This window comes from Megascapheus bottae, chromosome 21, assembly GCF_031878675.1.
Source record: "Megascapheus bottae isolate mThoBot1 chromosome 21, mThoBot2.hap1, whole genome shotgun sequence".
NCBI lineage: Eukaryota > Metazoa > Chordata > Mammalia > Rodentia > Geomyidae > Megascapheus > Megascapheus bottae.
In genome coordinates, this window is record NC_143529.1 from 16,753,339 (window position 1) to 16,780,719 (window position 27,381).

At 37.2% G+C, this 27,381-nt stretch overlaps 1 protein-coding gene across 1 annotated transcript in view; it reads left to right on the top strand.

Moving 5' to 3' along the window:
• Pikfyve (phosphoinositide kinase, FYVE-type zinc finger containing) overlaps positions 1–27,381 on the top strand; it is an 83,683-nt gene that overhangs the window by 48,899 nt on the left and 7,403 nt on the right. The window contains exons 23-36 of the mRNA XM_090354704.1: positions 294–365; positions 1,476–1,647; positions 4,702–4,880; positions 7,044–7,157; positions 7,810–7,918; positions 8,021–8,175; positions 9,245–9,335; positions 13,033–13,093; positions 13,970–14,107; positions 14,435–14,555; positions 16,142–16,237; positions 18,147–18,230; positions 19,022–19,119; positions 27,059–27,223. Coding sequence (XP_090210830.1) covers positions 294–365; positions 1,476–1,647; positions 4,702–4,880; positions 7,044–7,157; positions 7,810–7,918; positions 8,021–8,175; positions 9,245–9,335; positions 13,033–13,093; positions 13,970–14,107; positions 14,435–14,555; positions 16,142–16,237; positions 18,147–18,230; positions 19,022–19,119; positions 27,059–27,223 — 1,655 coding nt within the window. The remainder of the gene's footprint in view (positions 1–293; positions 366–1,475; positions 1,648–4,701; positions 4,881–7,043; positions 7,158–7,809; positions 7,919–8,020; positions 8,176–9,244; positions 9,336–13,032; positions 13,094–13,969; positions 14,108–14,434; positions 14,556–16,141; positions 16,238–18,146; positions 18,231–19,021; positions 19,120–27,058; positions 27,224–27,381) is intronic.

Below are 27,381 nucleotides of genomic sequence, written 5' to 3' on the forward strand. Positions count from 1 at the left end.
AGAAAACTTTTGCTTCTTCTTAATACACATCAGTTTTACTGAGTCAGTCTTATAGTTTGTGCATCTTCATTAGTTTCATAAAATGCTAATGGACCAGGAAAGATATATGTACTGTGGCTAGTCAAAACTTGTTTGATAGGGCAGCAACGAACATTACCTGTTTTAACGCTTTATTGTTAAACCAATAAATACTACCCACTTTAACACTTTATTTGATAATTGGAATATGTAGACTCTTGAAGTGTCTACTTTGTCGTGATTCTTATAACGTGTTTCTACAACTGATCTCTTAGGATTGTAACAATGGAATTTTATGGAAAGAATGATCTTACATTAGGAATATTTTTAGAAAGATACTGCTTCAGGTAAGAGCTAATTGCTACCTTGTGTTTTATTGAACTTGTTTGTATGCTGGTAGTAGTGTTTGAACTTGGGGCCTTTTTCTTGCTTAGCTGTTTTTACTCATGAGTGATGCTTTATCACTTCAGTCATGCCTCCAGTCCCATCCATAACACTTTTTTGTGTGCTGGTCCTGGGCCTTGAACTCAGTCCCTGGGCAGTATCCTTGAGCTTCTATTGCTCAACCTGTTGTTTGAGGTTAGCACTCTATCACTTGAGCCACAGCTCTACTTCTGGCTTTTTTGGTGAGCAATTGGAGATAAGTTTCATAGATTTTCCTGACTGAGCTGACTTCAAATCTCGGTTTTCAGATCTTAGCCTCTGAGTAGCTAGGATTACAGGCATAAGCCACTGTTATCTTTTTTTTTTTTTTTTTTTTGCTAGTCCTGGGGCTTGAACTCTGGGCCTGAGTACTGTCCTTAGGCTTTCCTCAAGGCTCATGCTCTACCACTTCAGCCACTTCCAGCTTTTCTATGTATATAGTACCAAGGAATCGAACTTGTGGTCGTTGTGCATGCTGGATAAGCACTCTACCACTAAGCTAAATTCCCAGCTGTAACTATTATCCAATTTTGACATCCCGAATTTTAAGCAAAATCATAGAAGAGTTGGGTATTAAGTATTGTGTGTGTCACTTTCATACTGAATCATAGAGCTTCATACAGAATCTATTTCATATTCAGACTGGGATAACTAACTTGTCATAGTATATTCCTATGTAATTGCCCATCTAATTATTCTAGCATACCTCAGACTTCTTCAGGATGTCTTTTTTTTTTTTTAATTTTAACTTTTATCAAGGTGATGAATAGAAGGGTTACAGTTAGATTCGCCAGATAGTAGTGCATTACTTTTCACACACTGATACCCCTTCTTATGTTTTTGTCCCCATTTCCCTCCCCTGACCCCCTCCCAATCATACCCTGAAAACGTTACTCTTAGAAATAGCTTGAAATGTTGAAATGTCATATAGGAGTAAGATACCAACTCAAATAGAGTAAAGAGATGCTGAGCTACCTTGACAATGGTTCTGAGTAGCCAGTATTTGATATGCATGGCTTCTCTGTTTGCCACAGGCCTTCTTATCAGTGCCCTAGCATGTTCTGTGATACACCTATGGTACATCACATTCGGCGTTTTGTCCATGGCCAAGGTTGTGTGCAGATAATCCTAAAGGAATTGGACTCGCCAGTACCTGGATACCAGCATACAATTCTTACATATTCTTGGTGCAGAATCTGTAAACAGGTAAGTTACCCTGTTACTGTAATTTTCATATGACATACCTTTATTTGTATAGTTCTCTTTTGAGGGTGGGAGTATGTAGTCTGTAATGTTTTACAGTTTATAGTTTTTTATTGTATTGTCAGAATAATGTATACATTCATCAGGTAGTGGGTATATTACTTCTAAAACATTGACATCCCTTCTTATGTTTTTGTCTCCCTATCCTTTCCCTCATTCCCTCCCAATCATCTTGTTTCCCCCCTCCCTTCCCTATTTCAAATAAACAAACATATATATATATATATATGAAATATATAAAATATATAATATACCATGTAAAAAAGTCAGATATAGTAACCACATGACAAACCATAAGGAGAAAAAGAGAAAAGAAGTAACTTCACATAGTACATTAAGAACAACAATCACAAAGCTGAACTTTCTTGTTACCATATCCTAAAGGCACTATATTGTTATTGGGACCTTTTAAAAATTTTCCTGTACTACATGTTCAATCTGGTATTAATCTTTTGAAAATTACATTTTAGGGCTGGGAGTTTGGGCTAGTGGTAGAATGTTTGCCTAGCATGCAAGAAGACCTGGGTTCGATTCCTCAGTACCACATACATAGAAAAAAGCCAGAATTAGTGCTGTGGCTCAAGTGGTAGAGGTCTAGCCTTGAGAAAGCCCAAGGACAGTGCTCAGGCCCCGAGCTCAAGGCCCAGGACTGGCCAAAAAAAAAAAAGACATTTTAGGAATATATCAGCCATGAAGTGAAAATATTGAGGGCTTATTCAGAAAGTACATTGAGATTGTATCTTTTTTTTTTTTTTGGTTTTCCATGGGGCTTGAACTCTGGTCCTGGAAGCTGTCCCTGAGCTCTTCAGCTCTGGGCTACTGCCCTACCCCTGGAGCCACAGGCCCACTTTCTGTTTTCTAGTGATTAATTGGAGATAAAAGTCTCAAACTTTTTAGTGCCCCGGGCTGGCTTTGAACTGTGATCCTCATATCTCAGCCTCCTAAGTAGCTAGGAGATTGTGTCTTGACAGTTCTGAGTTAACATTTGTTTATTCATTGAGCAGACACTTAGAACTACCTGTATGCTAGGTATTGTTCTTGGCACTAGGGATGAAAAGAAAATAATAAATAACTTCTGATTTCTAGGGGAGCAGACAGACTTATAAAGTAAGAAAATTTAAAACATAGCTGATCAATTAAAATGCTTAGTGAAAGATTTCTTTAAGCCACAGTCAGAAAAAAAAAATGGGCAAAGATAAAGGAATTTAATACAAATGGCCAATAAATATGCAAATAAATCATACTAACCAGTAATCAAAGTAAAAATGAAAGCCAGTATCAAGTAAAATGCCTTAATCTTTTTCTTTTTAAAAACATTTATTTATTTTTGTGGGTCATGGGGCTTGGAACTTGGCCTGGGCCCTGTTCCTGAGCTCTTTAGTTCAAGGCTACCTCCCTACCCTTGAGCCAAACCCTACTTCCTGTTTTCTAGAGGTTAATTGGAGAAAAGAGTGTCAGGTCCTTTTGTGCCTGGGCTAGCTTTGAACCTTGATCCTCAGATCTCAGCCTCCTGAGTAGTTAGGATTACAGGCGTGAGCCACTGAGAGCCACCACGTCCGCCCAGCTTAATCTTTTTTTTTTGGCTTTTTTTGAAAGATACCATATTTCAGCCAAGCAACTGTGGCTCATGCCTGTAATTCTAGCTATTTAGAAGGCTGAGATTGGAGGATCATGGTCTAAGGCAGGAAAGTCCATGAAAATTCTTACCTCCAATTAATCACCAAAAAGCTTCAAGTGGAGGGCCGGGAGTTTGGCCTAGTGGTTAAAGTGCTTGCCTAGCATGCATGAAGACCCGGGTTCGATTCCTTGGTATCACATACATAGAAAAAAGCCAGAAGTGGTGCTGAGGCTCAAGTGGTAGAGCTCTAGCCTTGAGAAAGTCCAAGGACAGTGATCAGGCCCTGAGCTCAAGCCCAGGACTGGCAAAAAAAAAAAAGCTTCAAGTGGAGCTGTGACTCAAATGATACAGTACTAGTCTTGAAGTGAAAAGCTCAGGAATAGTGCCCAGGCTTTGAGTTTAAGCCCCAGGTCTGGCACACATACACACATACAAATTTGTAGTTCAAGAGGCCAACCAGAGCAAGTGTTTTTGAGACTCTGGTTTAGCCAGTAGTTGGGTTCAATTGTGTAGGAGATGGAGATGGGAATGGTCACAGTTCTAGGTTACACTGGACAAAAACACTCTCAAGACCCTAACCAGAAAAGCTGGGTAGAGTGGCAAGAACCTATCATCCCAGCTACTGCAGAAAGTGTAAATAGGAGAATCATGGCCCAGGCAAAAAGCAAGAGCCTGTCTCTAACCAAGCAGAAAGGGTCATGGCTATTTCGTAGAGTGCCTGCCTGAAAAACACAAGTCCCCGAGCTCAAACCCTAGTAACGACATTAAAAGAAAACAAATTATATTTCAATTAATTCCTAGAATTAGTAAGAAGTAGAGAAATTGCTTTTCTCTTGTATTGCTGTTGTATCAATCAGTATACCTATCTGAGAAGTTAATATGGTAACAAGTATCTAAAACAATTGACCATTGCTCTTTGATGAACAGATTTCTATCTTTATTTATATATTCTATGGAAATAATTGTGGCTTTTTCTAAGTACATGTAGGCAAGGATGTTCATGGAGAATATTCCAAATAGAAAATCTTGTTTCTGGCATATTAGATATGTGCACCCTTTAGGAAAGGTTACTCTGAGGCCATTTGAAAAATTATGTAAAGAATATATAGAGAGAGGAAAACATGCTATATTGCTAAGTAGATAAAACCTTATGAAGTTAATTATAGACAAGTTTTTTTTTTAACAAATATACTGGCTCATATATGTATTCACACACAGAAAGTAAACATATAGAGTTGTTGCTCCCTCTCACAATGCCATCTCCCTTTAAAGGTTTTGTTTCTTCTGGTTTTCTTCAGTCAGAATATATGTCTGTATTAGAAAATGTCCTTAAAAAGAGATTCTCATATAGTATGTAAATTATTTTTTCTGCGCTCCAGGTGACACCAGTTGTTGCTCTGTCCAATGAATCCTGGTCTATGTCATTTGCAAAGTACCTGGAACTTAGGTTTTACGGCCACCAGTACACACGGAGGGCCAATGCTGAACCCTGCGGTCACTCCATCCACCATGATTATCACCAGTATTTCTCTTATAACCAGATGGTGGCATCTTTTAGGTAAGAAGTCAAAGGAACATTATATACTATCATATTCCTTGAAGGTTTTTTTTTAAACAGTTCCATTATTACTAGATTGAGTATGTGTTGTTCCCCATCTTCATCCTTGCAAATATGCAGGACCAGACTCTGCTAATAGCTTTAGTATGAATTACCTAAGAAATAAGATCATTATCCTTACTGACTTTGTAGATGTTGCACATTAGGATAATGATACTGTATTTCAGTCACTTATCAAGCTAGTAGGAAATAGATTCATGATTTGAACCATGGTCAGTTTTCTACTACTGGTCTCACTTAACGATTGGTTTTGACATCTGAAAGTGGCACAGTTTTTGCCAGGTACTAATTACCATAAAGTTAATAAATTACTCTGGTAAAGATAAAATTCTGTGTTAAAATGATAGCTAATTTGTGAATGCCTTCTGCCTCTGGTTTCAGAGCTGATTGAGACTTTGACAACTCTTCACCACCACTCTCAGCCAGAGTGATTGTAGCAGTCCCAGCCTGCTTTCTTGTGGCCTTGCCCCTGCAGCTGGTGCTCCGTACTACAATCAGATGATCTTGTTAAAGGAATTCAGGCTTAGTTACTCCTTCAAAGGGTAACTGTTTCATCCTGAATGAAAACTAGAGTTCTTTTTACTGGCCTGTAAGCTCCTATATTCTCTGGCTGTCTAGGGCCTCTCTGTTCATAGCTCCTCCTACTATTTGCTCATTCTACCTTAGCCTCCCTGGCTGTCTGGCATGGCCTCAGCTATGTCAGGTAGGCTCTGCCCGTGAGCCTTAGGCTTGATCTTTCTTTCATGAACTGTGTCTTCCCTGGATGTTTGCCTGCTGTGTCCCTTCTTCCTATGAGTTTTGGTTCAGATTTTACTGCCTTAACCCCTTCTCATGCTCAGCATACTCTGCTCTTCTTTCTTGCTTTGTCTCCATAGCACTCTTATATGGTGTAAATATTTGTGTATTTTATTACCCATGTATTGTCATTTCTGAATTATGAGAGCAAGAATTTTTATAAGTTTCTGGCCCATAATACATTCTCAGGAAACATATGCTAATTAGAACTTAATACCTTTTTTTACATAAAGAACCTTAAAAATAAAACTTAGAGCAAATCATGTACTAGTCCATACCTCAGGTAACATAACTCATGACAGCTCATGATCTGAGGAGGCAGTGAATTCTCATGGCTAAGTTAATTGTAAGGAATCATCCCTTTCCTCATTCATAGAGGAGGTTTATAGTAAAGTCAGGTGAGAATAGCCTCATGAGAGTAAGCATTGCCATCACAGTATAGCTATAAAACAACACAAAATTTTCCTACAATTGGGGAATATGTATTTGTTTATTTATGACTGTTCTTGCCCTTGAACTCTGTGCGTGGGTGCTGTTCCTAAGCTCTTTTTTTGCTCAAAGCTAGCATTCTACCACTTGAGCCATAATGTCACTTCCACCTTTTCCTCTGATTAACTCGAGATAAGAATGTCACAGACTTTCCTATCTGGACTGGCTTCAAACTACGATCTTCAGATCTCAACCTCCTAAGTAGTTTATTACACGTATGAGCCACTGGCACCTGGCTTAGGGGAGATTTTTTTTTTTTTTTTTTGCCAGTCCTGGGCTTGAGCTCAGGGCCTGAACACTGTCCTTGAGATTTCACAAGGTTAGAGCTCTACCACTTGAGCCACAGCACCACTTCTGGCTTTTTCTACGTATGTGGTACAGAGGAATCGAACTTGGGTCTTCATGTATGCTAAGGCAAGGACTCTACCCCTAGGCCAAACTCCCGGCCCTTGGGGGAGATTTTTATAATGATAAAGTTATCTCTATATGTTTGTTTTAAAATGATATTTTAAAGAAACTGCTTTCATATTTTTTTTTGTCAGTCCTAGGGCTTGAACTCAGGGCCTAGGCACCGACCTCACTGAGCTTCTTTTTCTCAAGGCTAGTGTTCTAACCACTTGAGCCACAGCACCACTTTAGCTTTTTCTGAGTATTTGGTACTGAGGAATTGAACCCAGGGCTTTGCATGCTAGGCAAGCTCTCTACCACTAGACCATGCTCCCAGCCCCAGAAACTTTATTTTCTCTCCTGCATTAGGATTTAATTGACCATCTGACTATGACTCAAGGTATTGAAATATGTTTTATTTTCAACTCATAGTTACTCTCCTATTCGGCTTCTTGAAGTGTGTGTTCCACTCCCCAAAATATTCATTAAACGTCAGGCCCCATTGAAAATGTCCCTTCTTCAGGATCTCAAGGACTTCTTTCAGAAGTAAGTTTCAGTTTCTTTGACCATCTAGTTTTGTTTAGTTATGTCTAATTTATAGCTGTTTTAAATGATCAAGTTTCTATACCATTCTTCGAAAATGTAAATAACTTTAATTCTTGAATTGTATATTATATGTTGGATATGGAAAGAGAAAAATGTAAATAATATAGGAAAGTATTGAAAAATAAACTCAGTCATACTAAACAAATTATAATCTTGAATCATTTTTCTTTTGCTCAATAAAATCATATGTGATTTTTGAAGTTAGAACTTCTAGTTTTGAAGCCGGATGTGGTGGCTGTAATCTTAGCTACTCAGGAGTCTGAGATCTGAGAATCAAGGTTCAAAGCCAGCCTGGGCACAAAAGGACCTGAGACTCTTATCTCCAATTAACCTCTAGAAAATGGAAAATGGGGCTTGGCTCTAGGGTAGGGTGAAGAGCTCAGGGACATCACCCAGGCCCAGGGGTAGGGCAGTAGCATTGAGCTGAAGAGCTCAGGGACAGCATCCAGGCTTAGTACAAGCCCCAAGACCCACAAAAAAAAAAAAGGACTTCCAGTTTTGATATGGATATATCTTTTCCCCTATTTATGTGGGATATAAAATTTTATTTAGCGTCTTTGAAAGCTTTTATGTTCTTTCCTTCCATTTTAAGAGTTGCACAGGTATATTTAGCTGTTGATGAAAGACTTGCATCTTTGAAAACGGATACATTTAGCAAAACAAGAGAGGAAAAAATGGAAGATATCTTTGCACAAAAAGAGGTAATTCATTGCTTTGATAAAAAAATCGAGTTGACTTAATTAGAAATGTCTTTAAGTATGTGTCTATGTAGGACCTTTGTGTACCAAATTTGTGTCTTCTAGATGGAAGAAGGTGAGTTCAAGAATTGGATTGAGAAGATGCAAGTGAGGCTTATGTCTTCCTCTGTAGATACCCCTCAGCAACTGCAGTCTATCTTTGAGTCACTCATTGCCAAGAAACAAAGCCTCTGTGAAGTGTTACAAGCTTGGAATAACAGGTACTCCTTTATAATCTGAATTTATAATCTGACAGGGTCTTTGAAAATTTAAAGACTTTATTGATTATAATTATTACATTTTATTCTCAAGCTTTTTTTTTTTGGTCTTATATCCTTTTCCTTCATTCTTTAAAAGACAATGTGTTAATCTTCCATTTATGAAGATACAAAAACCAAAGATGGAAATAGCTTACTTGACATATACACATTTGAATCATCCTTAATATGGTATTAGCAATAATTGATTGGGGGGGTTATAAAGTTAAACTATATATTTAAATGTATATATGTACACGCATATATATGTACACACATACACACACACACACCCATATGTATACACACACAGACATACCTTTTTTTGGGCCTGTCCTGGGCCTTGAAATTTGGGCCCAGGTGTTGTCCCTAAGCTCCTTTTGCTCAAGGCTCGTACTCTACCACTTGAGCTGTAGCACCACTTCTGGCTTTTTCTGTGATAAATTGGAGAATCTTACAGACTTTCCTGCCAAAGCTGGCTTTTGAATCATGATCCTCAAATCTCAGCCTCATGAGTAGCTAGGATGAGAAACTTATGCCATCAGTGCTCTGCTTTATAGTAAACATTTTGAAAGCTTTTTTTGTGTGTCTATGTGTAATGTGGTACCAAGGAATTGAACCCAGAGCTTCATGCATGCTAGATGAGCAGTCTTCCACTAGGCTACACTCTCAGCCTATAGTAAACACTTTTTTTTTCCCGTTCTGGGCCTTGAGCTTGGGGCCTGAGTACTGTCCTTGGGATTTCTCAGGGCTAGAGTTCTACTACTTGAGCCGGCTTTTTTCTGTGTATGTGGTACTGAGGAATCAAGCGCGGGTCTTCATGCACACTTCACAAGCTCCTGATCCTATAGTAAACATTTTTAAGAAATAGTTTTCTTTATGATAATTTGCCATTCTGTTATGATTTTACAAGATCAAGTGCTCTTTATTAGTTGGTATGACAAGAACTTAGTCCAAGTTAAAAAACTTCAAAATATGTGTAATTCAAATTCAGAGTACTAAAACTGCATTTTTCTCTTACTTTTGGCTTCAGGTTGCAGGACCTTTTCCAACAGGAAAAAGGCAGAAAGAGGCCTTCAGTTCCTCCAAGTCCAGGAAGACTGAGACAAGGGGAAGAAAGCAAGGTAATATGTAGTCTTTGTTTGGTTCCTCATCAACAGAAATACAATTCTATTTATTACTGTTATGAAGTGCTATTAAAATTATATTGAGTAGGGATTTTCATCTTGAAGTAGGTTTCAAGGTTATATATGCCTGGATTTCTTTTTTTTTTTTTTTTTTTGCCAGTCCCGGGCTTGAGCTCAGGGCCTGAGCACTGTCCTTGGACTTTCTCAAGGCTAGAGCTCTACCACTTGAGCCTCAGCACCACTTCTGGCTTTTTCTATATATGTGGTACCAAGGAATCGAACCCGGGTCTTCGTGCATGCTAGGCAAGCACTTTAACCACTAGGCCAAATTCCCGGCCCGCCTGGATTTCTTTAACATAATGATCTGTTACAAATAATTTCTTTGAAGTATTTATAAAAAAAAAAACTGTTGTCTACTAACACTGCTAAGTTCTATGAAGAAAAATATGTATATACTTAGAATATTAGGGTTCTTATTTTTCTTATTCTGCAGTTTTGTGTGTTCTTGCTCCGCTTAAATGAAAAGCTCTGCATGTTTTTGAACTGAGTACTCATTAACTTAATAGATGTTTTCTAACTGTATTAATTTTCTAACTTAATTTTCTATAGAAATATGACTTTTTTATACTTTTTATGGTGTAAGTATCTGGCATGTATGGTTGAATACTGTCTTCAGAATCTCACAAGGTTCAGACCAACATTGTAGCTAGGCTGTCTTTTTGAGGCTCTTCTTCCAAACTCATTCAGATTGTTGGCAGAGATCAGTTCCCAATAGTGATAGGGCTGAGCTATTCTGTGGGTGGTTGTTGACTAAAGGCTATTCTCTAAGTCTTAGGCACCGCCTCCATTCTCATTTTAAAACCTTCAACAATAGTTACCTACCTTTTGTGCATCATTTTACTTACTTTTTCCATTTCTGATTTATAGACTCAGATTTAAGAGCTTGTGATTATGTTACATATTTCTGCTTTAAATATATTTGCAAAATCCCCACATATCAACCAATACCTAAAATTGTACTTGATGGGGAAAGGTGTGTATGTACCAGGGGCTGGCAACTTTAACCTCTGCCTATCATGCTGCCCAGTTTTCATGTGAATTGATGTCAGTATAAGAGACTTTGTGTTTGTCTCTTAAATAACTGTGCAAGAATCATATTTCCTTAAAGTTTAGAAGAGGGTAAGAGTAAGGTTACTGAAGATCCTGTATTAGCCAACTTGTCCAGGGCTGTTAATGACTACCCCTATTCATGGCCTTTGCATTTTCCTCTAAAGATAGTCAATGATATCTAAGAGTGGAAATTCTTTAGATTATAGTATATAGGCAGAATTAAAGTAGTAAGATCATTCAGTAGTCATTTTTTTGAAAGGTTGAAAATTGACTTAAAATTCGATTATATTTAATTTATTTATATAATATTTATATTATATAAATATGTATTTATATTTATATTTATTTATATATACATATATATACATATATATATATCCCTTTGTCTTTCCCTCCCTCTCTTCTCTATTTCTCAGGATCTGGGCTGTTTAGCCCAGTATGGCCTCAAATTTGTGACATTCTTCCCTTAGCATCTCAAACAGTAGGGTTACACTCCATCATACATGTCTGGGGTGGACATTTTCTAGGTTATAAGGCATTCAGTTGTGAACAAAAATTAGAGCTAATATACTAATGACGCTTTGTCTACTGAGAAAGAAATTGCTAAGATGCATAGGATCCCATAACTGTTACCAGCTATAAAAAGTCCATGAAGAAAATACAAAGGAGACGGAAGTTTTGCTAAGGGAGTAGATGGTGGTGGTGAGTTAACAGCCTGACTGTCATATTATAAGAAGATAGCATATTGTAAGAAGATAGATTCCCAGAATGTTCTCTCTGATATGGTGACCTTTAATTAGTGATGTAAGAAAAAACTTTGTAATTAAATTGTATATGGGGTTAATAGTCATTGTAGAAATATGTTATCTGTACATAATAGAAATAGAGATAGTTCAGGAGACAAAAGATTCTAGGATTAATGGACAAATCATTATTTCTAGGAGTTTTAGTGCCAAGAAGTAAGTTGCTCTTAAGAATAATATTCACAAAATGTGATTCTTCAAGCTTCAAATACAGAACTATAAGATTTTTCTTTATTAACTATGTATCTGTGTGAAGCCAGCATTTTATTTTATTTTATTTTTTTTTTATTGTAATTAGTAAAAGGGTTACATGATATTTGCCAGATAGAAGGTGCATTAATTCACATACATTGATACCCTTTCACATGTCTTGGTACCCGTTTCCCTCCCCCCCCACACCCCCCACCCGTCTTGGTTTTCCCCCCTTCCCTATCAAATTTCAAATATCCAAATACAAATAAGTTCAATATATCAGATAACAAAGTGAGATACTATACCAATATGAGATAACCAAGGGACAGCGAAGGAGATGAGAGACAACATAGTACATTAAGGACAACAATCATTCATTATATGGCTTTTGTTTCACTATCCTGGAGGTCCTTTCAATTAGCTTCACATTATATGTCCTTATGTATCAAGATTTTGCTCTATTGCAAATCTCTGCTAGTAGAGCCCAACGTTTCTACTGATTATGACGAATGAGGGAAACCATTGAGCCTAAGTTCCTTTGAGTCTGGCTTACTTCACTTAATAGGATTTTTTCTAAGTCTTTCCATTTCCTAACAAATGGGGCGATGTCATTCTTTCTGACAGCAGCATAGAATTCCATTGTGTACAAATACCACAACTTGTTGATCCACTCATCAACTGAGGGACATCTAGGTTGGTTCCATATCTTTGCTATGGTGAATAGTGCTGCAATGAACATTGTTGTGCTAGTGGGTTTAGTATGTCCTTGTTTCTGGGTGGTTGGGTAAATGCCAAGTAGTGGAATTGCTGGGTCATAGGGGAGTTCTATGTTTAGCCTTTTGAGGCACTGCCACACTGCTTTCCATAGTGGTTGGACGAGTTTGCACTCCCACCAACAGTGTAGTAGTGATCCCTCCTGGCCACATCCCCTCCAGCATCTGTTGTCATTCGTTTTCCTGATCCTGGCCATTCTAGCTGGAGTGAGGTGGAATCTTAGAGTTGTTTTGATTTGCATTTCTTTTATGACCAGAGATGTTGAGCATTTCTTCATGTGTCTATAGGCCATTTTTGTTTCTTCTTCAGAGAAGACTCTCTAAGTCTTTGGCCCATTTTTTAATGGGATGGTTGTTACTTTGGAGGTTAGTTTTGGAGTGATTCAATTTTTTGAGTTGTTGATATATTTTAGATATGAGGCCTTTGTCCGTTGTTTGGTTGGTGAAGATCTTCTCCCACTCTGTAGGTGAAGCCAGCATTTTAATCTTAGCAGGTTAAATACAGAAGTCAGATAGGAATCTAGGGACTTTCTAGGGAGATAAAGAAGGTATTTATAAAGTACTAAAGTAATGATACTATTTTTTTTTTGAAAAATAGACATTTTTATTTAATCAGTATTACACTCATGTTTATATTAATGAATTTATTTTTAAATGAATTAATACATTAGAAGGTTCTTAGTTTAATTCCTAATAAAGTAAAAACTATTGAAAATTATTAGTAGACTTTTTAACTTTTGACTATCAACAGATTCTGAGATTAGAAAAAACCTTAAGATTAACTGGGTTAAAGACAATGGATGTATTTCTCTACAGATAAGTGCAATGGACACATCTCCACGGAATATTTCTCCAGGACTTCAGAATGGAGAAAAAGGTTGGGCCTGAATCTAGTGTCAGCTTGTTATTGGACTTAAAGAAATTTCTTTTTCTTTTTTTTTTTTTGCCAGTCCTGGGCTTGGGCTCAGGGCCTGAGCACTGTCCTTGGACTTTCTCAAGGCTAGCACTCTACCACTTGAGCCTCAGCACCACTTCCGGCTTTTTGCTATGTATGTGGTACCGAGGAATTGAACCTGGGTCTTCGTGCATGCTAGGCAAGCACTCTACCACTAGGCCAAACTCCTGGCCCTCTTTTTCTTTTTTTACTTTGTGGGTCCTGGGGCTTGAACTCATCCTGGGTGCTGTCCCTGAGCTCTTGAGCTCAAGGCTACCACCCTACCCTTGAGCCAAGCCCCACTTCCCATTTTCTAGAGGTTAACTGGAGATAAGAGTCTTCAGTCCTCAGATCTTAGCCTTCTGAGTAGCTAGAATTACAGGCGTGAGCCACCACACCTGGCAAAAAATTTCTTAATGCATCAAGTGTTCATAATCATTTTGGGTATTTTTCTATCAAAATTATAAATTAGTGTTTTATTCCCTTCTCCAGAATTAGCATGTAATTTTTCTCAGTATCCTAATTTCATTCACTATTAAGCTGAATGATATTTAAATATTTGGTAGAAAGAGGATATTAGGTGGATCAGAACTGGTTGATAGATTTAATTGGTTGATTATAGATTTGATTGTGGTCTTATCATACCACTTTTCTGAATTTTTGTATGTATTTCTATGACTTGACCTCCACAACCTAAATAATTTTTAAAAAGTAAAACTCTGTTTTTAGGAAATAGAAATGTGTTTTAGCAGTCAAACATTTTAATAACAGCTAAGATTTAATGTTTTTAAAAACTCATTTAAACTGTGTTTTCTATAGAGGATCGCTTCTTGACGACCCTGTCCAGTCAGAGTTCCACCAGTTCTACCCATCTCCAGTTGCCGTCTCCACCAGAAGTCCTGGCTGAGCAGGTGGTAGGAGGGCCTCCTGAACTTGACACAGCCAGTGGTTCTGAAGGTACAGCAGCTTAGGTCACTTTTACCATACCTCATTTCCTCATGGATGCTACCTGGTTCCTGGGATGACAGGAAATCATTGTTTACAGGACATAGTCTGTTTCAGAGATGCTAAAATGTAAGGGCAAAGATATGCTCCATGCAATCAATTCAGTGTGTGTTTCACTCTCCCTTTCGGTTTTATCCCCTAAGAATAATTTTTTCCTAAATCAGGAATTGTAAGATAATCCCATTGTGCATATGTTAGCCCTAAAGGAAAACAAGTAATAAAATTGACACCTCTACATTTTATTCTTCCTGAATATCAATTTTTTTTTTTTAACCTTAGATGTATTTGATGGACATTCGTTGGGATCCACAGACAGCCAAGTGAAGGAGAAGTCTACCATGAAAGCCATCTTTGCAAATTTGCTTCCAGGAAACAGCTATAACCCTATTCCATTTCCTTTGTAAGTATTTTATAAAAAAAGTAATGGCTAATTAGGTGTTTATGTTTTCTTGTAATTTAAAAAATTCTAGATTTATTCCCTACACATTTTGCTGTATTTTCTCTGCAAATATGTATTGATTCCAAATTTCATGCTAATATATGTCATTTGACATGTAATTTACAGACATGTAATCATGATTATATATGAATAAAAGAAAGCTTAAATAATGGTTCTTAGAGTATATATATTTATGAATTTATATGAAGTATTTTAATACCTATTGATTTTATATTTAAAAAATGTATTGCTAGTTATATGAGGGGATATTTCTGGCCTAATCCCTGGAATTTTGTTACTGTTCAAGCAGTAATGATGAATTATAATAACCTACGTAGGTTTTTACATAAGCTTTTTGTGTTGGTTCACTGGGAATGAGAAGAAATGAAAGAGTGGAAGTCAAGGCTAAAATGGAGTTACCATCGAGTTCTATGTTATAACATAGAGTGACGTTGTGTCTCATAGTAGATTTTCTTTACAATTCCTAAAATACTTTTATTTTATTTTATTTTATTTATTTATTTATTTTGCCAGTCCTGGGCTTGAGCTCAGGGCCTGAGCACTGTCCTTGGACTCTCTCAAGGCTAGAACTCTACCACTTGAGCCTCAGCACCACTTCCAGCTTTTTCTATGTATGTGGTACCAAGGAATCGAACCCAGGTCTTTGTACATGCTAGGCAAGCACTTTAACCACTAGGCCAAACTCCCGGCCCCCTAAAATACTTTTTTTCAAACTTGATAATAGAAAAGATATAGTATGCTTAGAATTATTAGAAGTTATTTTTTAGACTCATACAGCTAAAGTCTTGACAATATAAAAAGCTTAATGTTGGGAGTGCCTAGGCCAGAACCTGATTTGAAGCTTACTTTTGGTATTTTCCAACTGCCTTCAAAATTTTTTCTTGGTAAAATACTTTAGTATTTTCATATATTTTGGCATACTTATATTTTTGTTTGTTTGTTGGGCCTCTTGCTCTCATTTGACTTTTTTTTTTTTTTTTAATTTTATGGGTCATGGGGCTTGAACTTGGCCTGGGCAATGTCCCTGAGTTCTTCAGCTCAAGGCTACACCCTGCCCCTGGGTCTGGGTGCTGTCCCTGAGCTCTTCAGCTCAAGACTATGGCCCTACCCTTGAGCCAAGCCCCGCTTCCCATTTTCTAGAGGTCAATTGGAGATAAGTCTCAGGTTCTTTTGTGCTCAGACTGGCTTTGAATCTTAATCCTCAGATCTCAGCCTCCTGAGTAGCTAGGATTGCTCATTTGGCTTTTTCACTCAGTGCTGATGCTCTACCAGTAAGCCACAGCTTTTAGTTCAGCTTTTTTTAGTTACTTGGAAATAATACACTCTAGGGTTTGTCTTTGAACTGTGATCCTATCCTTAGTGGTTTAGATTATAAGCGTGAGCCACTAGCACCCAGCCAAGCATATTCTTATTGTGTAGTATTCAGTTAATGCAGTCCTGAAATTTACTTATAATATGTTAGTGCATTTATAGTTGGTTTTCTTCTTTTTGTTTTTTTTTAATTGATTTTTAAAAAATTTGTACAGTGATCCAGATAAACACTATTTAATGTATGAACATGAACGGGTGCCCATTGCAGTCTGTGAGAAAGAACCCAGCTCCATCATTGCATTTGCTCTCAGGTATTAGTCATAAAACTTATTTTCCATTGCCTACATATATGTATTTTATGTTGAGGATCTTTTGTATGAAGGAAGATGATTAAATATAATCAAAAACTTTATTTTTTAGGCATGATAGTCTTACTCTCTTCACACCTTAAAATTCCTGATTTTGGTATAGCTAATGAAGTCCAGCTAACATGACTCTTGAGCAAGTTACTTAAAACTAAATTGATTAGACAGGCTGTTTACTAATCCTTATCACTAGCCATTCTCTCTGTTTTAATTATGTGTGTATCTTGTATTCTCACTTTTTATACTGAGTATCAGTTTTTTCCTTCATAACACAGAGACTAAATAGGAAACTTCCTATTTAGGAAACTTATTCCTGTGTCTTACTCTGTAGACTAGTTTGACTTTTAATTTACATAATTTATCATGTGTCTTATCAAATTTTAGAAACGTTTATGTAATAGTTAAAAACCCCAGCTGCTTAGACATAAGTTTCTTGGCATTGGTTGGATTTAGTTTAAGTAGAACTAAAGGTGTTGAATTAAATTTTTTTCCTATGATGTGATTAAAATTAACATTGGTTATAATGTATCTTCTTATTCAACAAATATTTGCATTTGGTATTGAACTTATAGGAATAAACAAGATAGTTGTGCATAACTAGTTTACTAGTTTACTGTTTGGATAATGGAAATATTTTTCCTTTATAGGAGTTTATATGGTATTATTATGATGATTATTATTATTTTTTGCTGGTCCTGGGGCTTGAACTCTGGGCCTGAGTACTGTTCTTGGACCCTCTCAAGGCTAGTGCTCTGCTACTTGAGCTACAGCACCAATTCTGACCTTTTCTGTGTATGTGGTACCAGGGAATCTAACCCAGGGCTTCATGCTTGCTAGGCAAGCACTCTACCCTCTACCACTAGACCACGCTCCCTTGTATTTTATCATTTTATCCTTTATAAGGCCAATATTTGCTTTTGACCTGGAAAGCCAGTATCTAGTTAGGATGTTTTCTTTTAATGTCTTAGAAAAATAATGCACTCTACCATTTGTCTCTTGTACTATGAAATTGGCTTTATGTAAAGCATAACTATCTAAAAGGCAAACTTGGGGGGAGGGGTTTCATAGAACATTAAAAACAATTTTTCTCTTAAAGTTTAACACTGTTAAGTAGAAAAGCACTCTTAAATTCTTTACTTTCTATTGTGGTAAAGGTAAATATTCATATTTTTAACTTACCTGTTCAGTCCCCGAAGCCTGCAGTTATTTACTTTAATATTAATAGCTAGATTTTTTTTTTCTTTCTTTCTCTGAGGCTCCAACTTGGGGCCTTGAACTGCTGTACAGTATGCTATTTCCCTAAGGCTTGTAACTTGGCATTTTTGCTCCTTATTAAAGTTATCCATCCTATTTTATCAGTCTGTTTTTGTGTGCTTTATGTTTGAGTCTGTTGTGAAGACATTGGCTTTCTTCATAGGTCTTATACTTGATCACTTTTGTTAGTTAACTTAGATGTATTTGTTTAAGGATGTATTTAATGTTTTTTTTTTTTTTTTTGGCCAGTCCTGGGCTTGAGCTCAGGTCCTTGGATTTTCTCAAGGCTAGAGCTCTACTACTTGAGCCTCAGCATCACTTCTGGTTTTTTTTCTATGTATGTGGTACCGAGGAATCGAACCCGGGTCTTCGTGCATGCTAGGCAAGCACTCTACCACTAAGCCAAACTCCCGGCCCCAATATTTAATGTTTTTATAGTGACAACTTATTCTAAAGCTTGTGATATGTATTTTTATGACAATGAAGTAAATACATATATTTTACAGTACTGTGACATAGTTATTCTTAGCAATTAAGCTTGTGATATATTTTTAGTAAGGAGGTTAGTATTTAACCCTTTTCAATCTTTTTCTACCCAAAGTTGTAAAGAATACCGAAATGCCTTAGAGGAATTGTCTAAAGCAACTCTGTGGAACAGTGTTGAAGAAGGACTTCCAGCAAATAGGTGATTCATGACTGACTGAAGTCTATTTTAATTTAGCTGTGTCATCATTTTTAAGTGCTTGTGCTTTTGTTTGTTATAGCATGTGATCAATATGATTCCAATAACGGCATTTATTTCAGCTAGTAATCAAGACAACAAAATATAAGCATAACAAAATTCTCTTATGTTAGTCTCTTACTTTAGTTTTTACTCTCTTACTTTTCTGCCAATTGACATAACATAATGTAGGTTTAAATTTATAGCACTTTTGAAAATAAGACAATAAATTACTATTTTTATTTAAAAGTAGCAAATTATGCAATTAATATACTGTTCCTTGGCTTTATAATTTTAGGTGTCTGTTAATGTTCTGTAGTAACTAAAGATCCTAATAGTTTAAAAGCACTCAGATGAGTTCTTTTAGTATTCAGTGTTTTACAGTGAAGTTGTTTAGGCTCATTACTGAAATAGATTGGTAACTTAGAGAAAATAAAAACTGATACTTTCATAATTGACTTGTAGGTACTTATAGTTCTATACTTAAATAGTAGTGGGGGGATATTATCAAGATGCTTTTGTACATTTTGAATTCATTTTTATAATTATTCTACTTTCCAGTAAATACTGTAAAACTTTTTCTTCCATTTTATTTTTATTTTTTTCTTCCATTTTATAGCCTATATTTATCTAAGTTATAAATCAGAATTTAAATTGTGGGTGGGGTTAGCTGAGAAATAGATTAGTGTGGTTAGTATATTTGCTGTTTACTATCTGTTTAAGACTACTAATCTTCTCTTTGCTTTTCATTTTAGTGTTTTAGATAGCAGACCAAAAAGTAGCAGTCCTATTAGATTACCTGAAAATAGTGGAGGACAGACAAACCGTACAGCAGAAATAGAACCACAACCAAGTAAGTTTAAAATGTAGAAGTACTTTATGATTGTTTTATTTATTATTATGAATGTTATCTGGCAAGAATTCTGATTTTCGAACTATATGAATTTTTTATTTTATTTTATTTTTTATTATTGGGGTAATGTATAGAGGGGTTACAGTTACATTCGCCAGGTAGTAAGTGCATTACTTTTCACATATTGATATCCCTTATCATGTTTTTGTCCTCATGTCCCTCCCCCTACTCCCTCCCAATCGTCTTGTTTTCTCCCTTCCCTTTCCTATTTCAAGTAAACAAATAAATATATATATAGTATATATACAGGGTAACAAAGTCAGATACAGTAACAGTACAAGAGTAGCCAAAGGGCAACAAAAGAGAAGAGAAATAACATAGTACATTAAGAACATCAATCACACAAGATGATTTCTTGTTTTCTATATGAATTAAAATAAATTTGAATATTTTTATACATATTTTAATTTTCATCTTTGTTACCTCAAATGTAGTTTCAAATTATTGAATTTGAAATTCCTAGAAGCTGCTTAGTAGGTGAAAAAAGGAAAATCAAACAAGAAGGATCTGTTTTCTGAGAACTCTAGAGTGTTATAACATCTAATCTATAATCTGATCCTGTCTCAACATATGAAATCTAATTGCAACATGCATTTAATTTTACAGTGTTATTGGCACTATCAAAAAAGTTGTTGGGGCTGTGAATTTGACCTAATGGTAGAGTGCTTGTGTAGGATCTATTCCTCTGTATCACATATATAGAAAAAAGCCAGAAGTGGTGCTGTGGCTCAAGTGGTGTAGAGCTGTAGTCTTGAGAAAGCCCAAGGACAGTGCTCAGGCCCCGAGTTCAAGCCCCAGGACTGGCAAAAAAATTAAAAATATAAAAATAAATAGTCACGTATTACCTCTTTTATTTTCCACTATAAGGATTATTTAGCATATCTCCATTTATATTAACTTCAATTTGTTGCGTTACAACAAATCAAAGGAAAACTAGATAAGTGGCACTGCATCAAACTGAAGAATTTCTGCATGCAAAGGACATAGCTAGCAAGATAAATAGAAAGCCCACAAAATGGAAGAAGAGTTTTACTATCAGAGAAGGGTCTCATATCTAAAATATACTCAAAGAGCTGAAAAAATTACCACCCCCTCCAAAAAAAAATCTTCAAAGAAACAACAAACAACCCAACTAATAAATAGGCTCAAGACTTATAGAGAAATTTTCAGAAGAAGCAAGAATGGCCAATAAACACATGAAGAAATGTCCAACAACTTTAAACATAAAAGAAATGCAAATTAAAGCAACAGTGACATTCCATCTCACCCCAGTTAGAATGGCCATTATCAAGAAAACTAATAACAGATGCTGGAAAGGATGTAGCCAAAAGGGAACACTACTCTTTGCAGGAATGTAAATTTGTTCAACCACTGTGGAAAGTAGTGTGGTGATTCCTCAAAAGACTAAACTTGAGCTTCCCTATGACCCATCAGACCTACTGCTTGGCATTTATCCAGTTGACCACAAACCAGGGACACTAGCACAACCATGTTCATTGCAGCATTATTTACTATAGCCAAGATATGGCATCAGCCCAGATGCCCTTCAGTGACTCAAGAAAATGTGGTATTTATTGATTGATTGATTGCCAGTCCTGGGCTCGAGCTCAGGGCCTGAGCACTGTCCTTGGACTTTCTCAAGGCTAAAACTCTACCACTTGAGCCTCAGCACCACTTCTGGCTTTTTCGTATGTACATGGAACTGAGGAATCAAACCCTGGTCTTCGTGCATGCGAGGCAAGCACTCTACCACTAGGCCAAACTCCTGGCCCCAAGGGTTTTGTTCTTTTGTTTGTGCCGGTCCTGGGCCTTGAGCTCAGGTCCTGAGCACTGTTCTTGGGTTTTTCTCAAGGCAAGAGCTCTTCCACTTGAGCCACAGTACCATGGACTTTCTCAAGGCTAGAGCTCTACCACTTGAGCCACAGCACCACTTCCGGCTTTTTTCTATGTATGTGGTACCAAGGAATCGAACCCAGGTCTTCGTGCATGCTAGGCAGGCACTTTAACCACTAGGCCAAACTCCCGGCCTTGCTTTTTTTTTCTATGTATGTGGTACTGAGGAATCGAACCTGGGTCTTTGTACATGCTAGGCAAGCACTCTACCCCTAGGTCAAACTCCCAGCCCACGAGCAAATGTTGTATTTATTTATTTATTATTATTATTTTTTTTTTTTTGCCAGCCCTGGGCTTGAGCTCAGGGCTTGAGCACTGTCCTTGGACTTTCTCAAGGCTAGCACTCTACCTTTTTGCTATGTATGTGGGGTACTGAGGAATCGAACCCGGGTCTTCATGCATGCTAGGCAAGCACTCTACCACTAGGCCAAACTCCTGGCCCATAACAGTTTTTTTTTTTTTTTTTTTTGCCAGTCCTGGGCATGAGCTCAGGGCCTGAGCACTGTCCTTGGATTTTCTCAAGGCTAGAGCTCTACCACTTGAGCCTCAGCACCACTTCCGGCTTTTTTCTATGTATGTGGTAACGAGGAATCGAACCTGGGTCTTCATGCATGCTAGGCAAGCACTTTAACCACTAGGCCAAACTCCCGGCCCCCAAATGTTGTATTTATAAACAATGGAATTTTATGCTTCCATGAGAAAGAATGATAGTGCCAATTCATCAAGAATTGGAAAGACTTGGAAAAAATTATATTAAATGAAGCCAGACCCAAAAGAAGCAGAGGTTGCATAGGTTTCCTTCATTTGTAGTAATTAGAATGTGCCTTTAAGTCTACAAATGAACACAATGGATGGTAAAAGACAAAAAAATTACACTTGGATATGACAAATTAAACAGGACTCTATAAACATTCACACCCTGAGCCCAAAGGAGAATACTCTTTTTTTTTTACAATTTATTTATTTTTTTTATTGTAATTAGTAAAAGGGTTACATGATATTTGCCAGATAGAAGGTGCATTAATTCACATACATTGATACCCTTTCACATGTCTTGGTACCCGTTTCCCTCCCCCCCCACACCCCCCACCCATCTTGGTTTTTCCCCCTTCCCTATCAAATTTCAAATATCCAAATACAAATAAATTCAATATATCAGATAACAAAGTGAGATACTATACCAATATGAGATAACCAAGGGACAGCAAAGGAGATGAGAGACAACATAGTACATTAAGGACAACAATCATTCATTATATGGTTTTTGTTTCACTATCCTGGAGGTCCTTTCAATTAGCTTCACATTATATGTCCTTATGTATCAAGATTTTGCTCTATTGCAAATCTCTGCTAGTAGAGCCCAAGGTTTCTACTGATTATGATGAATGACGGAAACCATTGAGCCTAAGTTCCTTTGAGTCTGGCTTACTTCACTTAATAGGATTTTTTCTAAGTCTTTCCATTTCCTAACAAATGGGGCGATGTCATTCTTTCTGACAGCAGCATAGAATTCCATTGTGTACAAATACCACAACTTGTTGATCCACTCATCAACTGAGGGACATCTAGGTTGGTTCCATATCTTTGCTATGGTGAATAGTGCTGCAATGAACATTGTTGTGCTAGTGGGTTTAGTATGTCCTTGTTTCTGGGTGGTTGGGTAAATGCCAAGTAGTGGAATTGCTGGGTCATAGGGGAGTTCTATGTTTAGCCTTTTGAGGCACTGCCACACTGCTTTCCATAGTGGTTGGACGAGTTTGCACTCCCACCAACAGTGTAGTAGTGATCCCTCCTGGCCACATCCCCTCCAGCATCTGTTGTCATTCGTTTTCCTGATCCTGGCCATTCTAGCTGGAGTGAGGTGGAATCTTAGAGTTGTTTTGATTTGCATTTCTTTTATGACCAGAGATGTTGAGCATTTCTTCATGTGTCTATAGGCCATTTTTGTTTCTTCTTCAGAGAAGACTCTCTTTAAGTCTTTGTCCCATTTTTTAATGGGATGGTTGTTACTTTGGAGGTTAATGGAGTGATTCAATTTTTTGAGTTGTTGATATATTTTAGATATGAGGCCTTTGTCCGTTGTTTGGTTGGTGAAGATCTTCTCCCACTCTGTAGGCTTCCTGATTAGTTTAGTAGCTATGTCCTCAAGTGGTAGAGAATATTCTTAAGAGAGGCTCAATACCTATGTATATATGCTCATATAAAATGTTTGAAATGAACTCCAAGAAATAGATATCTGTTTTTTTTTCTATGTTACTTGTGTCTATTTCTTGTTTTGTTTTTTGTTTTTGCCCCTTTGTCTCTGTTTTTGATTTCTGTACTTTTTGTCTTATATATGTTTGTTTGTTTGGGGGAGGAGAAGAGGGAGCACAGAAATGGTGGGACAAAGGGTAAACCAATTCAGCCGTGATGCTCAGTAGACACTGTGCTGAACATGAACTATATAACTTGTTGGGGAGAGGGATCAAAAGCGAAAAAAGTGGGAGAAAACAAGGGAAAAGGTGATACTATTTGAAAAGAAATGTGCTCATTACCTGAGCTATGTAACTGTATCCCCTTAGTGTATAAGCTTTACAATAAAAATAAAAAACATTAAAAAAGAAAAAACAAAGGCAGGGTACTGGTGGCTCATGTCTGTAATCCTAGCTACTGGGGAGGCTGAGATCTAAGGATCACAGTTCAAAGCTAGCCAGGGCATGAAAGTCCCTGAGGCTCTTATATTGAATTAACCACCAGAAAACTGGGAGTGCTGTTGTGGCTCAAGTGGTGGAGTGCTAGCCTTGAGCTGAAGAGCTCAGGGACAATGCCCAAACCGAGTTCAAGCCCCATGACTGACAACAAAAAGGAAAGGAGAGAAAGTAAATTAGCTTGCTTAACACTAGACAGTAGTCATGGAAGTGGAGCTTCAACTTGAGTATTCTTACCTATTTGTCAGCAATGCATTTGACTACTCTAGTTACTACAGATAACGGACAGTTCAACCCCATTCATAATGTAAGAAGTCTGGTTCATAATTTAGATATATGTGGGTTTTAACATGGAAGAGAAACTCTTGAAATGTCTCCTGGCCATAAGAAAGGTAAAATGCTATACATGGGAAAATGTTCAAAAGCATATTATCATTTTTCCCCACCATCATTAGAAGTCTGTCTGTCTGTCTCTGTCTCTCTCTCTCTCCTTCCCTCCCCTCCACTCTTCTCCCCTTCTCTCTCCTCCCCTCCTTTCTTTCTTTGTCATGGGGCTTGTACTGCTGTACTCTGGCCTCTGTCCCTGAGCTCTTCAGCTCAAGGCTACCTCCCTACCTTTTGAGCCACAATACCGCTTTCAGTTTTCTAGTGGTTAATTGGAATAAGACTTTAGTGCTTGGGCTGGCTTTGAACTGTAATCCTCAGATCTTAGCCTCCTGAGTGCTACGATTATACAGGTGTGAGTCACTGCACTAGGCAAGTGATTGCTTTTCTAAAATAACCATTCATGGAGGTAGGGAGTTGCTGACATGTGTTAAACTGCCCAGTATTCTTTTTTTTTTTTTTTTTGCCAGTCCTGGGCTTGAGCTCAGGGCCTGAGCACTGTCCTTGGACTTTCTCAAGGCTAGAGCTCTACCACTTGAGCCTCAGCACCACTTCTGGCTTTTTTCTATATATGTGGTACTGAGGAATCGAACCCGGTTCTTCATGCATACTAGGCAAGCACTCTACCACTAGGCCAAACTCCCGGCCCCCAATGTTCTTATAACAATACATGGATGGATAGTTTTTCTTTGATCATCTTAAGTTTTCCTCGTAGATAAAAATAATCTATTTACATTTGAGGCAGAGAGCGGAGGAGAGGAGTACAAGGTGCACCTGTAGTCTTGTATAATGAGAGTATGTTATCTTTGTCTCCTTCAATGTAGTTGTCAGAAGTGATCACCCACGTAGCAGCTGCCGGGCAGTCTCTTACAAACTGTCATCTGTTTCTTTAGTCTTGACACATAGCTCCTCCTACAGAAAAACTTTTTTTCCTTGCAAGAATCCACATTAGAATGGCAATTTAGAGCTATATTTTCTGTGATTAACAACACAACAATAACAATAATAAATGATGAATTTATATTATTAGAATGAACATTAATAACATGATCGAAACTAAAACTAGAAATAAAACTAAATGGCAAAAAAATTCAATACATAAACTAAAATTAAGGCAATTGAGGGAAGGAGTGGTGTGAGAGGAATGAGTAAGAATATTAATCAAGATGCACTGTATTCATAAATTGCTAATGTTAACCACTTTATACATTACTTAAGAATAATCAAAACATTAAAAATATATACCTATTCACTTTGAAAGAATAAGAAAATAAAACTAAATAACAAGCTTTAGTAAATTCTTGGACATCCTATAGTCTATAGTCTTCCTTCCCCCAACCCCTTTCTTTTTCTTCTTGTCAATTCTGGGGTTTGAACTCAGGGTCTGGGCACTGTCCCTGAACCTTTTGTGCTCAAGGCTGAACCTTTACCACTTGAACCACAGTGCCACTTCCTATTTTTCAGTGGTTAATTGGAACAAAGTCTCTTGGGGACTTTCTGCCCAGGTTAGCTTTAAAACGTGATCCTCAGATCTCAGCCTCCTGTGCAGTCAGGATTTAAGGCCTAAGCCACTGGTGCCCAGCATTTTCTTTTTTTTCCTCTTCTTTAAAAAAAAATTATTGTAAAGATCTGTACAAAGGGGTTACAGGTACATAAGTAAAGTAATGAGTTCATTTCATGTTGAAAAGAGTTACCCTGTCTATTGTTTTCTCTCACTTTCTTTCCCTCCTCTTGACTCCTCTTACCCCCAAGTTGTAAAGTTAATTTCCAACATAGTATTTTGTGAGTATTGATCACTGTTGCATTGATTTACCCTTTGTCTTTTGTCTCACCATTTTGTGACTCCCCTACCCTTCCACAAATCAGATAAACATATATATAAGACATAGGGTACCAAAATCAAAAACAGTAACAACAGGAGATAAATTACAGGAAAAAAAGTGAAAGGAAAAAGAAATAACTTCACACAGTCCATTGAAAACAACAAAAGTCCTCTTGTTTCCATATCTCAGAGTTCATTTGGATTAGCATCATTTTATATGGTCATATGTACATAGCTATTGAGCTGTAGTGATGCTCTGCTAGAACTATCCTAGACAAGTAGTAATTATTACAAATGAGGGAAACCATGGAGCCTGTGTTTCTTTGGGTTACTCCACTTAAATATGGTTTTTTCGAAATCTTTAGTGTTCATTTTTGAAAGACGTTATAAACAAAATGTTTTCCTGTGTAAAAATACAGGAATACAAGATAAAATGATGTTAACTTTAATTTATGACTAATGCTAACTTTACTTATGAATAATTTAGCTTATAAAATGGCTTTGTGGCAGGGTGTGGTGGCTCACGCCTGTAATCCTAGCTACTCAGGAGGCTGAGATCTGAGGATCAAGGTTCAAAGCCAGCACAGGGCAATACAAAGCCCAGAGACTCTTATCTCCAATTCATCCCTAGAAAATGGGAAGTGGGGCTGTGGCTCAAGGGTCGGGTGGTAGCCTTGAGCTGAAGAGCTCAGGGATAACACCTAGGCCAGAATTCAAGCCCTATGACTCCCCACTCCCCCCCAATAGCTTTGTATTTAACTATATTAAATATTATAAAAATTCAAATAATTTACTCTTGTTGCTCATGATATGGCTGCTTTTGAAAAATATTTTTGAAGGGCCTTCTGGGACAGTTCTTACATTGTGACATTCAGCTAGCTGAGTATTATTCTATTTCTGATAATAAGAGCATTTAACTACTTAAAAACAAAAGCTGTAATAGCATGTGGGATAATCTGTGCAAATGAGAAGATTTCTGTAACTCCAATTTACTAGGTTCTTTATGGTGGTAACAAAAGAATAAGTTGAAATTTTTTATTCTTTCATTACAGTGACCTATACTTAAAATTGTTACATTTCTTCTTATTTTTAGCAAAAAAGTCTTCTGGAATGTTGTCTTTCTTCAGAGGGACAGCGGGGAAAAGCCCTGATCTGTCATCACAGAAGAGGGAGACCCTACGTGGAGCAGATAGTGCTTACTACCAGGTTGGGCAGATGGGCAAGGAGGGGATGGAAAATCAAGGCCTTGAGCCCCAAGGTATGTTAAATAGACCAAATATACTTATTCTAGATTTTAATTTCTAGTTTCATTTATTTCTTGTGGGTTAAACTAGATAGTTCTATACATCTGGGAAAACCTGATCATAAATAGATAAAAAGAAGCCATGGAGCTAGGCCCTGGTGAGTTGTACTTAT